The sequence below is a fragment of the Scatophagus argus genome, chromosome 19 (assembly GCF_020382885.2).
Source record: "Scatophagus argus isolate fScaArg1 chromosome 19, fScaArg1.pri, whole genome shotgun sequence".
In the NCBI taxonomy this organism is placed as follows: domain Eukaryota; kingdom Metazoa; phylum Chordata; class Actinopteri; family Scatophagidae; genus Scatophagus; species Scatophagus argus.
Genome location: NC_058511.1, coordinates 11569038 through 11585915, shown reverse-complemented (window position 1 = coordinate 11585915; position 16878 = coordinate 11569038). Strand labels below are relative to the sequence as shown.

Genomic DNA, 16878 nt, shown 5'->3' with positions numbered 1-16878 from the left:
TACTCAAGATACACAAGATGTGCATCTGATTTTTTTTTTTTGTGCCCACTGTTTTTTTTTTTAATTGATTTCCTTCTTGATAAATCAAGTTATTATTTTCAGTAAATCAGTCATCAAAAAAAAATCTCCCATGTGTGCAAAAAAGAGCTGAAACTTGCTTTGTTAAAAGAGATCCTCTGCTGTTGTATAAACTACATTTTCAAAAATAATTCACAGCTAAAAGTTGTTCATGTCTTTGGTCCAATACAGTAGTACATATGCAAGAAAATACATTTTGCTCAAAGATGTACAATGATAAATCAGTAGCCAAGGCAGCCCTGACCTTAAAGGAAGAGTTCATCTCAAAATAAATATTGAGTCATTGTCTACTCACCCCAGACTGATGTGAAGTTAACAAAACATTTCTGGAGCTTCAGGACAGAAGTGTTTCATTTCCATTTTTCACTAACATTTTTCGATACAGAGCAGGGAGTAAAAAATTGAACCTGGTATGTGCTTATTTTTATTTTCTTTTTCTTTTTTTGGATAGACATAATCAATATCCATTAGTATTTTTGGAATAAGACGGGAAATAGGAGTTGGGAGTTTAAAGTAAATATCTTTTCATCACCAGTCCAGCACCAAGCGCTATGTGAAAGACACCTTCCAGTGGATGGTGCCGTTCCTGCACCGATGTGAGGGACAAGAAGAAGGTGTGGCTAAATCTCTGCTCAGAGAGTACCTGGTCAGCCTGGCCCAGGGAGACCTCACCCTGCCCCTCATCGTCTTCCAGCACTCCAAACCTGACGTAAGTATCCTCACATATACACACAAACACAAGACGTCACACTTGGCCAGCCATAACACACATTCAGACTGTGTTTCTCTGGTTGTTTGTGCCATGTCAGGGCCAGTGTCTTATCCCTGAGCTGTAAACATTATATTTATGACCCCATAGGGCCACAGCCAAGGACAGGTCTCCTGGCTATTAGAAAATGTGTGCCACATACACACAAGTATTTAAAAGGAATGAAACACATCAGTGTGCATGTACTGAAAGAGTAAGTCATGCCTTACTAAACAAACACATCTTACACAAACACACTTAACACACACTCCTCTCCATCAGTGCCAGCAGAAGATCATCGGGGACCCCGACCAGCTGATGGAGGTCGCTCTGGAGTGCATCTACAGCTGTGAGAGAGATGACCAGCTCAGCCTTTGTTATGACATCTTGGAGTGTCTGCCGCAGAGGGGCTATGGGTCAGACACACAAATACACACACGCACATGCTGATGAAACCATGCATGTTTACATACAGTCCGAAACACTGGGAATTATTTAGATCATGTAAACCATACAAAGATGCTGAATCAGTCCACCATCCTTAAGGATACATTGGGCCTCCCCTCTCATTCCTTCCACCTCTCTCTGAAGACCTATCGATAAATCTAACTACCACCTCTGTCTCTGGCACCCTCCCTTTTCGCCTTTCTTTTCCCCTTCCTCCTCCCTCTCTCTTTCGTGGTTAACTCTCACTCCAAGGAGCCATCATTTAGCCAAGCTACAGTCTATACAGTATTTCCTGTATCCTACTCTTTCTGCCCCCCCCCCACCTCTTCTATAAAACATTTTATTTCATATGGCAGAGGGTCTGTCCTTTAAGACTCCCAGGAGGCTGTGTCAGTATGCAGTGCATTTGAAAATTTGAAAGAGAGCGAGTGATAATAAAAGACTGACAGGGAAAAAAAGCAGGAGTCCAAAAGAGTAAATTGTTGATTAAATGGACCTGCAGGGTGTCTGAGTAGTTTAAATGAATGAAAATGACTCATTTTCAGATGGATTATATTTCCTGTGTGCACCTTAATTGGAAAATTGAATTACTGTTTTGTGCTATTTTTTTTTTTTGTTTTGTCATTTGGCTGCAGTGAAGCATCCATACTTTTCAACGATAGCTTCTATTGCCATTTTCAGCTGGCTCACATGGTTCACTTAGCTGTGCCATGCTGTGATTGTACGCATTTCCATTGCACACTCACAGCGGAGACAAGTGTGCTGAAACAACATAATATGATACTGTTTGGGAGCAGGACCACTTTTGACCAGTATTCTTCAAACTTTGACAAATTGAACAAGTTTTCTCTTCAGCTAATAATAAAGACCCTGTGGTTGTTCACTCTTTGTCTGCACTTTGTTTCCTGATCTGCTTTCCTGTCCCACACTGTGTAATTGCTGTGTAAGCTACTGTTAATGCTACTGCTAACTGCTGACCACCTAGCTAATGCCAATGCATATAGTAATGCCATTACTAATGCTATTATACTGACCGTTTTCATCAGTACTTTGTAGGAAATAAATAGTCCCAATAAAAAAACACTTCAAAACTGTAGAAAAGAAAGAAAGAAGCCTAACTCATTAGGTATAGACATGCATGGTGGAATATGTGAATTCCCAGTCAGGTTCTGCTTCATTTTCAGATAGGTAAAGAGCTTTTAGGTGACAAATATGATGAGGGGATAGACGCATGAACAGGTGGGGATGTGGTAAAAATGTTTTTAGAGATTTGATTCAATTCGTGAAAGCACATGCAAATTAAATCACTGAACTCGATGCATCCTGTGTTATATTTCTAAAGTCACAGCTGATCCGGTTACTCAGTCAAAATAGGCATGAATGCCAGAATATTAAGTGCTGTTGCAGTCTAACATTTGAGCTGTTAACTACTGTGAACTGGGTCTTACCACATAAGTATGTGAATTTCTTTCTAAATCAGTACAGAACTGCATTTAATGCTTAGCATTTCACTTTAACAGACAGGGTTTCTTCCTGCAGTGTTTGGATTAGCCATACTGCAAAGCTCTAGTGTTTATGGAATGTCCTCAACTTCACATTTCTCCCACAGTGATTTTTCTGACTCTCTGCAAACTACTCTCTCTGACTAAGCTCCAAAATTGCCAGCCCAGCGTAGACCATTACAGATTTGCGAGCTAGGAGAGAAACCATGAGTTAGTAGTTTCATCCCAATTTTCTGAATTTTATTGTGGGACAGCTTAATTTGGTCTTAATCTGCTAAGAAGAATGTAATGTGCATTCACCCTTAGAGAGTGAAAAATGCAGAAATGGACAGGGGAGATTAGATGGTGAGAGAGGGAAGAAGTAAAATAAGGAGGAAAAGGATATTAAAAAGAGGAGTATCAGGAGGAGGAGCAGTTGAACAGATGGATGCAGAGAAATGGATTGTAAGGTCAAGACTTTGTGTAAAAACAGAGAGATGGTGTGTTCATAAAAACAGACGAACACACACACACACGCACGCTGATGCACACAAATAAACACTGACGCACGCACGCACTCACACACACACACACACACACAGAGGGTTGTTTCATCAGGGTCAGTACTCTGGTGGGGGACAGACCAGCCTGACCCAGAATCCTTTGCCTCAAGGCAAAGCATCATGGGGTTTTATTTTTAGTGGGGAATCAGTACAACCTCACAGTGGTAGGCCATGCACACACCCACACATATACAGTACACTGTGTACACTGAATACACTGTACTGCACACAGACATGCACTTGCACACTCTTTATTATACTTCATGTTCTACTTTATTTGCTTGAAATACCTCTTGACATTCCCTGATGACATTAACATGAAATAACCACTGCTTTGTTTGTGCATGTGTGTTATCATCCTGCAGACCAGATACGGACATAACCGCATCCCTCCATGACCAGGTGGACAAACTAGAGAAGCATCTCAGGTATGTCTGTACAACTCATTTTTCAGCTGCCTTTCCCCTTTTCTCCCCTCTCCACCAAGGTAAGCTGGGTGTGCAGATACGAGCTTAAGGATGGAGGAGTTGCTGCTTTTTTTCCCTTTTCTCTAACAGTTTTAACTGAATGCTTTTGAGTTTTGGTCACAACAGATATTCAGTGCGTTTCTTCATGCATCTGTGCTGTAACTGTTAGCAGGGCATCAAAAGTGCTGAAGAGAGCAGCTCGTCACTTTGGTGATTAGTGCTGCATTGCTTGGGAAATGTTCACTTTGCGGCAATGCTTATTACATCCCTCCTCCCAATTATGGACCTGATTTAAAGTATCAAGAAGGAGAGGAGACATGGATATGCAGTCAACACACACACACATACGCTTGATATCAAAGGATCGTGGTATGTCCCATGGTATTCAAACAGCCTCAGGCATTTTCTGTGTTACAGGTTAAAATCACCTGCATGTCTCTCTCTCTCTCTCCTTCTGTCTCTCTTATTCGCTCTCCTCTACCCCTCTCCTCAGGGTGAACTAGCGAACACAGAGAAGTGATGAGGAGGGAGGGAGGAAGGAAGGAGGATAAGGATGAAGGCAGGGGGAGGGTAGGAGCCTGAAGGGACTGCAAATGTAGATGATGATGATGATGATGATGATGATGGTGATGAGAAGAAGGCAGCAACAGGAAAGCTTGTGTTAGAGCTTAGTGTGGGCCTTTACAGACAAATATCTACACATATTTACATGCAGGCACACACAACCATGCACAAACACACCCTGGGGGAGCCAGGGGAAGTATGGTCATGTATATTTTGTGCTGGCGTATTGTGACTCACACTTACACACACACACACAAACACATGCGCACACTCTTACCCAGATGAATCAGGCAGTAAATGCGAAGTGTCTGCTCTCAGAGCGCCTCCAGAATAAAAGCTGTTTTCAGCTGCTGCCACTACCACTTGCTGGCACATTAATATGTGCACAGGGAACATGCAGACATTTCCACACACACATTCACACTCAAGCAAGTACACGTTTCCACACTGCTGTAAATATCAAGACTTGCTGTCTGTCTTTTGCTCACGTTTGCACACACACACACACGCAGGCACCTGTTTACTATGGTAATGAGTTGCAGAAAGAGCGAACATCTGTAGCAGCACGACCCTGCTGAGACTGGGGGTGCCATGATAATCCCACACAACACACATACATGTACACACATGCACATGCTCTCTCCTTCGGTCATATAAGACTGCCAGCACCCACACGCTTCGGGACACACACAAACACAAGCTTACAAAGAGGTGCTGTCTCGTTGGCAGTTTATCATGTTGCTCTTCAGTCTCGCTCTACACTTTCTCCATCTGCACTGTGGTTTGCAAATGACTTTCTGCTGCCAAAATAATGAACAGCTTAGAGCGTACACATCTTCTGTCTTTCTCCTCCGTACTCTCTTTTGGATTTTTCAAGTTTACTTTTACCCCAGTTTCTTCTTCTTTCTTACTGTGATACGTAATACTGCCAATCATCCTGACTTCTGGTTTTCCTAAAAAAAGAGTTAATAAATGTGACTTGAAACTGTATTTGTCTTTGATTTTCCTGGTTTTGTGTCAGTGTGTATGATTATATTAGTGTGTACATATCTGTGCTTGTACTCGACAGTGTGGCAGAGGTTCTGGAGAAACACGGCCTGCAGAAGCCCATTTCATATGTGAAGAACAGCCAAAACAGCAAAGAAGAAGCCCACCAACTCATGGTGAAACTGTGTCGTCACACTGGCCGCAAGTATGAACCTAAACAGATGCTCTCATGCATGAACACAGACAGTACACAAATGTCTGTGAAGAGTATATGAATATACTAATTATTTATTGGTGTGTGTGTGTGTGTGTGTCTAGAAACCCTCCAGTGAGTGAGACTGTGTGGAGAGGTCTCCTGCAGGACCTGCTTGACATGCAGCAGAATGTCTACACCTGTCTAAGGCCAGAGACATGTCACCAGGTATTTTACCGCAGCAACAAAAACAAAAGTACTACACAGAATAATGACTGAACTAGTCAGGAATAATTACTGAACTAAAGTGTGGAATATAAGTGTGCAATTTAAGGTGCAGGTTAAGTGTCTGATGCGCAATTTGCATCTTGAATGGGATATCTTTCACACACTGAGCTGTGTGTTTCCACCTCCTGAACTACTGAGTTCTGCAGTGCAATTTATTAAACAATGTTAAACCTTATACTCGCTTGAATACTATCTCGTCCTGTATATTATCTCCTCCCTGAATTCTGCAGGCCTTTGTTGAGTCCCTGCTGTGCTCCAGCCGTGTGGAGAACGTACGCCTGGCAGGGCAGCTCATGCACTGTTCCAAGGTATATTAAATATGACTGGAGATTCTACATTAGAGTTACACTCACACTGCGCATCGGGGTCTCCAAATGTTAAAACACCCTTAACAAATTCTGATGCTGAAGACTTGTTGATCTCTAAATTTTATATTAATGATTCCAGGTCAGCCAGGATGTTCCTGTCAGCTTGTCTTTCCGGGGTAAAGGTTATGCTCAGAAGGTGGCCTATGACAACAGCGTGGAATTAGTGTTGGCTGCAGCCAGGGAGTACTTCAACTCATCTACAACACTGACAGACCCCTGCATGGGCCTCGCCAGGTGAGGAGGAAAATTTAGTATTTTTCTGCTCTTCATGTTTGTCCTTTAGCCAGTTCTCACTTATTTAATGGGCTAATTCAGATGCAATGCCTGATATTGCATTTAATTTTATGTGTTGGACATGTTGTGTTGAGCTACAGTTATAAGATGGATGTAATTTCCGACCATGTGTGCTGAATAAGATGTTGACCTTGCTTCCTGTTGATGTATAAGAAACAGCATTTATTTCTTTGTGAGTAGATGTATATTGTTGAACTCGCATGACTGACCAGGAAAAAAAATAATGGCAGCCGCTTTCATTTACTCTCCTGTGGTGCATCACATGAAGTTTATACCAAGTACAAGTCTTTGTATGTGTGTCTATTGCTGGTTTCAGATCTCAGAGGGGAGCCAGTGGATGTCTAACCTTACCGTCTGTTCCTAGTGGGGAAGTGGGACAGTAATTGGGTCGTCATTCATTTATAGTAACTAATACAGAGGCCCCCCTCCACTAACTTGGACAACATCATTCATTGTAACACTCCCACTGTGTGTGCGTGGGCAGCTGCACACATGTGAATTTGAGATATGAGACAGAAAGTAGTGTCAACATGTGCTTGTCGCTCTGAAATTAATAGACCGTACAGACTGGCTGCCTGTGTCCTTAAGATTAAAATAACTGCTCCACAGGCACACATTTTATCCTGTGATGTTTTATCCTGTGTCCTGAATGGATGCGGTCAGAGGCAGCTGGACGAGCTTACACAAGGACGAAAAGATTCCTCTTAAAATAACATGGGAATCCCCTCCAACTACTGAAGTTTTCCATCAAGCATCACTCAGGACAGACAGAAGAGATCCATCCTTCCAGACACAGAGACGGAGAGGCTCACGTACACACAACAGAGACAGACAATAAGGCCCTTAAAAATCTGGAAAAAGTTTTCATATCTAAGTTCAAAGCTGCACTAAATCAGTACCTTTACATGGACGACTGATCAAATGACTACATTTAATAAGGAAGGTGTGAGAATTATGCTCTAACACTGATGTTCTCCTTAGCTCTATGAAGCATCTTTTAGCTCATTATTTTGGTTTTATGGCCCACACACCTTTTGTCAGCATCAGGCTGGCTTAGATTTTAAAAAAAGCTGTAAAAACTCACAGTAAACTACCTGCACAGCACCAGACAGCTGACATAGTTATCAACTAGATGGTAAACATTGTGGAACATTTAAAGGCTACACAGATATTTAAATTCTGGGGTTGGTGGAGGCCAAAACGGAGATAAAAGCAGGGTGAGTCTTTGACTTCCATCCAGCCACAGGTGAATGGTAATGTTACACTTTGTCTGCTGGGTGTGTAGGCAACTGTTTGCTATCAAGGTTGAGATATTAACTTCAGTGTTTTACAGCTACTTGCACAAACCCTAAGAGGCCAAATAATCAATTGATGCAGGTTTTTATACAGTTCCTGAAAATACACTTGAGTACTTTCCAGTAATGTAAATTAGGCTCATATGTAATATTTTATTTGCTTTTTCAAAAGATAACCCTACTATCAATACTGAGCTTTCAGCATTTTCTTAGTGTTTAGTATGATATACTCTGGCTCCTAGTTGGTCCAGGGAGGTTTCCCTACATGCATGTCATTATCAGACCTGGACAAGTTCAATACAGTGTGCCAAACATGTTTTGTTTTCATCGTCATTCACATTTTATTCAGTAAATACAATCAAACATATGTTCTTAGATTTGAAAGAATGTGCTATTGCTTTAGTTCAGCTTTCTGCCTCTTTATATTTGTTGTTGAAACTTGAAGGTCAGAGTCAGTTATTTGCTTTCAGTTATGTTCTTGATAGATATGAAAGTTGCCAAAATGTCTTGTCTGCATGGTGAAAAAGACACACATATTTCAGCAACCATTCTGCAGAAAGAATGGAAAGAAGTGAGAATTAAGCCAAGAAAGGATGATTTGTTCTGTCAGTGGTTGGCTCTCTCGTGTTTGTGAAAACTCGGCTTGCAGGACCTTGTAGGAGAGGGTGGAAGCAGAAATGACAGAAATGAAGAAGATGAGGGGGGGAAAAAGCAGAATGATTGCTTCAGGTGCTGCTGGTGTACAGCTTGGTTTGATCAAAAGTAGGGCAAGGTCTCTACAGTGTTGCTCCATTGATTACTTGCTATTCAAATGTTAACTTGTGTTCTGCTGGGTCTGTTTAATAGCAAGTAGTTATCTGCAAAGTATAGAGCACATGCTGCAAAGCACACCATGACTGAAAATTTTTTTCACTGGCATTTTTTTTCCCATAAGTCTCAAGCAGACTGCCTGCAGACTCTTGACAGCACGGGTACATAATCAAAATGCCCTCTTTGTGTCTCTCATTTGCCCGTCCACAGCCCTCCTCTTTCCTTTCCTCTGCTCTCATTTGCTAGGACAAACCTCTTGTTCCTTGCAAGAACCCCAGTCACGCTCAAAAAGTGAGAAACAGAGTGTTTTGCACAATGTGTGCAGCGTAGTTTGTTACCATCTTTTTGAAGATGTATGTTTTGGAATGTTTTTATTACATTGATAGGGATTCCGAGAGGCTTTTTCTCCTCTGTTCGTTGTTCAGACACTGAAGGTTAAAGAACTGTGGGTCAGCATGTTTCTGCAATGAGTGCACATCCCAAGGACAACTTTCTTCGTCTCGGCTTAACTGACGTCAGAGCTCCTCTCTAAGCCGCTGTTTTATGTCGGATTTATTTATTTGTAAATTGATCTTTCTGCTCCCTTTTTCCTCTTCTCTCTCAGTCTGTACCATATTTGGCTTTGCTGTATAATTATGTGATGAAAAACCAAGAAAATGAGAAAGTATACTCACATCTGAAACAGGCACACACACTCACAAATTCATTGTGCTGTTACATATGCAAAGTGATGTGCTACATAATCCTATTAAGGGTAATGAGTGTGGATTGTGTAGCAAGAGAAAACTCCCCTGTCGAAGATCCGTCAAATTACTCTAGATTTTGTAAATAAATCCATTTGAATAGTCTCACCATGGGTCTGATCAGAAAGTTGAAACTTCACAAACTAACCAGTTTTTGCTACAGAATGTGTAAGTGTGTCTCATTTAGTCCTACCCACTCAGTTTGTCATGCAGTCAGATTTATTGTTGCTGCTTTATTTCCATTTTTTTTTGCAATTCTGTCGAATTAAGCGTGACTTTTACTGTGTTTTCACGCCTATTTAAAGTGCAGCAACACATTGATGCTTGTGTCTGACATGTTTAAACTGAACTCCTCCAAAAGGTAAACAGTAAATGACTTGAAAGGCTTTTAATTTCACTTCCTTACTGATAATTAAAGATACAGCCTGATATTTTGGTAGATGCTTTCTGACATTGGATGAGAAGATCAATAAAGCTCTTGTGTTATTGTCTTAACATACAGCTAGCAGCTTAGCAGATTGGAAGACTGGAGACTGCTAGCCTGGCTCTGTCAGAAGAGAAAATCCAATTGAAGCTCATGCATTTTATTTCCTTTGTTAAAGCCATACAAAACATGATGTGTAAAACGCAGGTGAAGTCTTCACTGAGTACATCTGCCCAGAGCTGAATGGTTTGGCACCTAACCTGTGCTCAGGCAACAAACTGACGTGTTCACACTGTTTTTTATACATTAAACAGCGTATTCTGTGTTGATTTGTGAGCTTTGGAGCTTTTATACAGACCAGTTATTAACACTGGTTTTTAGCTAAGCTAATCAACTGCTAATAGCTAACAGAATTTCCTGAAATGTTTGAACTTTTGCTTTCCAACTTGCCTCTCCTTTACACATTTTAATGTTCTGATCATAAGAACATCTGCTCCTCTGTAGCTAAAACTGAGGCTTCCTCTTTTGGATCTACCGATTAATGTAGCCGACCAAACGGGTTTCTGTCTCCGTCAGGGCGTGTCTCCAGCTCATCACAGACTGTCCTCAGGCCATTCAGGATGAACTGGACCTCATCAGCGCCCTCAGCCAACTTGAAGACTTTAGCGTCAGCATCCTGCCACTGCAAGGTACAACACAGTGTGTATGTGTATGTCTGGGTAGAAAATTTGCTCAATTAACCACAAGTGCCTGTGCATTCATTCATGTGTTCTTAATTTAAACTCAGACATGGAGAGGTTGCAAGGACGCTGTCCCTCACCTCTCTCACCCATCTTACATGCGACCTGTCTCCCTCCCTGCTGTCACTTCCTCTGTCCCTCCATATGTCGCTTCTCCTTGCCACTATATCTAAATATATGGTTATTTATGGATCAACTGTTGGGCAAACAACATCTGCCTGATGGCCTAATTAGGATTGAAGTGTTTGGTCTGTGCGTGTGTGCTTTCTCCTACACGCACACACACACACACACACACACGTCCTTTTTAATATTTCTGCTCCATCTGTAAACCTGGCCAATCAGTATTCACCTCCACTCTCTTTCTTTCTCTCTTCACTGGCTCATCATTGGCACCCTACCGCAGCAGTTTCCAGGCATGGCTCTCTGTTAAAGGAAACTGTGCAGCCAGAATGAACCAGCTTGGCCCCTCATCGCCTCACCTCTGAACTGAGGTGTTGTTTGCCTCTGAGGCCTCTACTCTCTTCCCCCCTTTGCCCTCATCAAACTGAGCTGCCAGCATAAAACCGCTGTGAGAGAGGGAGCCATAAACTGCCATCTCTCTCTCTCTCTCTCTCTCTCTCTCTCCCTCCTTCTCCTTCTCCCTCTTTTTTCGACACTTATTCCCCAGGTTTTCGTTTTTCCGTTTCTTCTTGGCCCTCTTACTCTCACTCCTCTCTCTGCTCCCTTCCTGCTGTCTACTCACATTATTTTTTTGCTGCCCACTTATTCTTACCTTTGAGACAAAGGTGAGAGGAGGAGAGAGTTTAGGAAGAAAGTACGAGAATGAAGGAAATGTGACTGAGAAACTAAAGCTAAACAGAGAGACTGAAAGGAATTATAATAAAAGGGAAATTCTTGAATTATTACTTCCTGTTTTGTATTTGTTTTCTTTATATCAGTGATTATTATAAAGCCTTTCTTCAGTTTTCAGGGCCCGATTGGCTCCGTGGTTCTGTATTGCCTGCAGTGCCTTCTGAGTATTTTTTTTTTGCACTGACTCAAGGGCACACGCACACATACTGTCCACCCACAAAAATGCACATTATTTTTCTTTTTCGCCAAAGTAAAAGCCCTTTCCTTGTAAGCTCCCACACTCTTGAGATAAACATGCACAAGTATGAAGTGAAAGGATTTGAGCATATGTAACCCGTCTTAGGTTGTCTCCTGCAGCCCTCCTACAGAGCCTTAGGCGATGCTTCATAGACACCACCCTCCCCGGAATTCCTTCTAGGCCTCGCCCAAAGTTATGCCAAGCCATAAAGATACTCAGCAGGTGGTGGAGAAAGTACCGAAGCTTGTGGAGGCACTAAACGTGCTATTTCTCAGATTTTTACTGCCAGTGTAGAAAAATGGATTTTTGGGAGTTTCTGTCTCTTACCTCGTAACTCCAGGATATTAGCCAAATTAAATGCATATAGTTAATTGGAAACAATAAGCACTGAATCTCCAAGAACTGGTTCTTAAACAGCTATTTGAATTGAACGTATAACCATCATATATCATTAATTCACCTTTATTTTTTCTCGTAACTGGTATCAATTGTCAGTACATGGTGAAAATTCCTTCAACAGTGCAAAACACAAAGCCGCTCAGCTTGCATTATTATGTAAAAGGGCAAAATCCTCAGCAAATCTTCACATTGGAGACCAGATGGTCTTTGCCTTTTCTGCTTATAAAAAGATTTAAATGATTAATAAGTTTATCACAATTGTCGATAATTAATTGAAATGACAAACGTCGATAAATATTTGTAGCAGTAATATTTTTCCATATATTTTATTATGCTCCTTTTTATCCTCACCAGCACTGGCTGATATATTGTTGTTATTATAAATAACTATACAGCATTCTATTGTTTCGCAGGAATCATGACAGCAGCTGCATCTCCATCATTTACACCCGATCATTTGTATCATCAGCTGCAGCTTCCTCCAGACTGAATACAGTAATTAGCTGAACATGTCTGACACCCCTCCCTTCTCTCCCCCTGCCAGTGCGTCTGCGATCAGACCGTCTGTCTCTCGTGAAGGAGTGCATCGCCCACTGCCCCACGGCCTACAAGCAGTCCACTACTCTGCTGAACCTGGCGTCGCTTCTCAGAGTGGCAGGTACTGACAGACACGCACTTTATCTGACACTGCTGACCACATCGCATCACTTTTCCTCTCTTTTCTTTTGAGGTCTTATCCTATGTATGAAGGCAAACTCTCAGTGAGTAAGGCTCTTCTCTGGTGGCAAAGCTCATGAGATTAAGAGAGAAAGGACCGCCCACACGAGGCACAGAGACATAGCCTAACATGCGTGGGTACTTTCAGTGAGTGCGTCAACGGTTCTCACGGTAGAGAGAAATTCACCTACTGGAGCGGTGTTGCAGCTTTCAAGCAAAAATCCATACTTAAGCACATAGAAACACACACACACACCTTGAAGGAGCGAGCAAATTTCGCTCCCCAGAGGCATCATTTTGTGTGTTCTCTCATCCTTTGTTTTTTCTCAAGTTTCATGTAGTTATGACAGTGCAGAGCGGGTTCAGTGTAAGGGCATTAAGTCACATATCGACATAGGTTTTGCATCCTTGTGAAGAGCCCATCCAGAAATACCATTTTAAACTAAGTTCGTGATATTTGGTTGTCGACTGTTTCGCAGAATGTTTGATTTCATTTAGTTTTTCATTTTTGTAAAAATGTGAAATAAAAAAAACAAAAATGTCGAGGTTCGTGTTTTTACCTATGGAGGCAGCTGCTGCCTGGCCCCTTTGAAGCTCAGTTGCTTTAAAAATGGATAAAGAAAGAAAACAAAAAGTATTGAACCTCAAACCTGGCGGATGCTGGAAAGAGGTATTCAACTCACTTTGTCGACAGTTTTGTAATTACGGTCGATATCCTTTTTGTTTTGTTTTTTTCTTTGCGTTTGGTATGTGAACCATGTGTTTTGCAGAAAATATATGAAAAGAGTTTGATTCTTAACATTGCACCTTGCAATATTGTATTTATTTTGGATGTACCCAGTGTGATATTTTAAGATTCATCAGTAAAACTGGACCCAAAGGCAAAGTTTAATGCATAAACTTGCAAATATTTGATTCTATGTAGTATGTGAAGGAAAACGTGAAATATCTTGATACTAAGTTTGGTGTGGAATTCATAAATTCTGCTGGTGAAGCCGCTGATGAGCCTCGTCTAGTTTTAGTAAACAGATTTCAGTTCTTTAAGTTGAGTGTTTCTGTCTTTCCAACCTCTCGTGTTTTGGAGGTACTTTAAGTCCAAGCTCTTGACCAAAATCGTGTTTACATCAGTCGTCTCATGGTAGTTTCAAATGGAATTCTTCTATATTTAATTCATTTTTTTCACAAGGGTTTTATGTTTGTGCGTGAGATTTCGCATCGTTCCCTTTGGATTAGAAAACTGCATCATGGTATCACTGCAAGCACACCCTGCAGCTGACTGAGGAGCAATGCAATCAGGTCAATATGTTTTAAAATTTTCATTCCTAGATAAAATTCATGTAGTTGAAAAAAATCTAAATTCAAACTGTGTACACTGGGATCCCTCCATCCACCCACCCACAGCCATCCGTTAAACTGACATGTGATAGAGTTATCGATGTCGCCTGTTACCCCTTGTCCTCCAGGACGACTTGAACGCTGCCGTCCTTCTCTGTATCTCTGTGTTTGTTGCATCTTTATTCCTCTTCAAGAATATGAGCTCAACTCTTCCGTGTCTGTCTGTCTCTCCGTGTGCGTTGCTTTCCTCTCTCTTCTGTCCATCATCTCTCGACTCGTAGCTTGTTCTGTCTTCTCTCTCTCTCTGAGGCCTGTCGCCAGCTAAAGGAAACCTGCTAACCGGCCTTGTGGCATTTCTGAGTCTCTTCTGCTCACATTCAGTCAGCAGGCAGCTCTCACTGTGTGGCTTTAGAAAAAAAGAAGGCAGAGGGAGATGAGAAGAGGAATAAACAAATTTTTAAATAAATAAATGCAGGGGGGAGGCTTTTGAAGGGCGCATAGCTCTGGGGCTCTGTGGTGAATATTTAATGCAGGTATCACCAGCACACCAGTAAAAAGCCCTGAGGGTTTGGTTGCTGCTACAGAAATGCTCCGTAAATCATTCACTGTTATGGGGGTAGAGGTTGGAAAAAAAGTTGTTTTTGTCTGAATTAATCAATAATTATTATATTCCAAATGAGGTCCATATTATGCTGACCTGGAAAGGATCCTTGTCATCCAATAAAAAGCCTCAGGAGTTGTGGCCAAAGCTTATTGGCTTGAGTTATTTCTATTAGTTGTTTTTCTGACATTTCTCACCTTTTCATCCCAGCCTTTGATTAGCCCATCAAAGACAGGTAGAGACCCAAGATGTCTCATTTAGATTGTCTTGAAATCAATGCCAGAGAATGTCTTCATAAAAGCACAAGGTGAATGACGAACCTCCTCTGTATTGAGGTCTTGACAGCTTTTGAAGACACCCTTTCACCAGTCACCCATAAAACATTTGACCAGCACCTCTTTGTTAAACACCACCGTTTCTATCCATCGCTCAGTCCATACACACACACACACACACACACACACGCACACGCTGACCAGTCGAGCAGCATTGCACTTCTTCATCACTTCTCGCCATTATGTTCTTTGATCTTCAGTGTGCAGGTCTGTTCAGGAGGTTTGTTTCTGCCTCTGCCTCTTTTGATCGTCCTGTCCTCTCCTTTTTGTTTAGTGAGCTTAGATAGACATCAAAGGTCGTCCCAAGACGCCACGTGAATGTGAACACCACCACCAATCCTACCAACACGAAGATATCATACAGAGATTCATTCTTGTTTAGCCACAAAGCATGGCCTTTTTGATATTTCATACTGCGTCTTTGCATTGAACAGACATGGCAATAACCTCATTTATGGTAGACAATGTTTAATATGTAGTCTTGGGCTAAGCCTGTGGTGCAGCTAATACATTTAGATGTCCTTATATTAAAACCTTGAGCCTGTGTGTGCAGTCAGATGGAGATTTAAGAAGAGGTTTATTAAATTAAATTTATGCAAGGTTATGCGATTCTCTGTTTAGCGTGGTGGGTTTGATATGTTGACTGGTTTCAGGATTAAAAAATATAGTTTAAAAAGAGGTGATGACTTTCACATGTTCCCTCTCTAAGGTGCTGAGATCAGCTTAAACAAATATCTGTGTGTGTGTGTGTGTTTGTGTTTGTATGTGTGTTTTTTTTTGTCTAGGAGATGACAAGGCCACGCGAAAAGGCCAAGTACTGACCCTGCTGGCAGAACAGGCTCTCCAACGTCTGGACTTCAAGGCCTCCTACATCCACTGTCAGGACCTCATGGCTGCAGGTATGTAGCTGACCATGAGCCGTGCACTAAAGCCTGCAGAAAAGCTGTAAAGTTCACTTCTGTCTGCCTGCCTTTCTCCTCATTTGATTCAGTTATAGATGGGGGAAACGCGATTCCAAAGCTTGAATCTCAACAGAGGCCTGTCCTGACAGCAGAGCTCCACCAGAGCCACTGTCATAAAATAGATTTTTTTTCTGAAAATGTGGTGCACTGTGTTTTGCTTTGTCAACCCTCGGGTAGCTGTTCATATCATAAGTAATGAATGCAGTATCATGATCTCGACTCATGGAAGGGACCGCATTGATTTAGGTTACACAAGTATTATTATGGTATAGCATTTTTGAATATATTCTGCTGTATGCATTTCCCACATAGTATTTAGTGTCCTCTACAAACATGAAAATCAGACAAGGTACAAGGTAGCAAATGACTGGTAGAAGGCTATTGGTTACGATAAACAATTTACTCACAAATGTTGGTATTGAGATCCTGGGAAGTGAGTTCACCAAAGCTTCACCGGAGCATCAAGTCGACGGTTTTAAACAAATTCTTATTCTAATCTCAAGGCAGCACTACACCAACAAAGTGCCTCATAGATGGACGAATATCTATAACTTCATAAAACCAAAAATCTGACCTTCATATCCATTCAACACAGCCGCTGGCTACATGTGTGGAGGTGATGAAGATTCTTCTTTTCAAAAAGAACTGGTCTATCTTTCAGGGCCCAGCAATGATTTTTCTTATGTTTTAACTTGCTCGCATTGTGCTTTGTACATCCTTCCTTTGGATAGCTCAAATCAAGGATGGCTCTATATCCGTTCATCCATGAGAGCAATGAAAAGTAGATTGATATCGCAAAGTTGTTACGATCTAGACTGCCTGCTTTGGAGTTTTCCTTAACAGATTGAAGTGGTCATTCTGATGACTGTATGTTTGCTCTGACCTCGTGTTGCATTACCCCCATAGCTCTGAGTAACTTTAGACAGTGTGGATGAGTGAAAGGTGC

General features: G+C 41.6%; 1 protein-coding gene across 3 annotated transcripts in view; it reads left to right on the top strand.

The window, feature by feature from the left end:
• Positions 1–16878, top strand: part of nbas (NBAS subunit of NRZ tethering complex) — a 137921-nt gene that overhangs the window by 41891 nt on the left and 79152 nt on the right. For all 3 annotated transcript variants that reach the window (XM_046373882.1, XM_046373884.1, XM_046373883.1), the window contains 10 exons: positions 614–787; positions 1109–1242; positions 3683–3745; positions 5418–5540; positions 5654–5756; positions 6047–6124; positions 6264–6418; positions 10327–10439; positions 12527–12640; positions 15756–15869. In XM_046373882.1, coding sequence (XP_046229838.1) covers positions 614–787; positions 1109–1242; positions 3683–3745; positions 5418–5540; positions 5654–5756; positions 6047–6124; positions 6264–6418; positions 10327–10439; positions 12527–12640; positions 15756–15869 — 1171 coding nt within the window. The remainder of the gene's footprint in view (positions 1–613; positions 788–1108; positions 1243–3682; positions 3746–5417; positions 5541–5653; positions 5757–6046; positions 6125–6263; positions 6419–10326; positions 10440–12526; positions 12641–15755; positions 15870–16878) is intronic.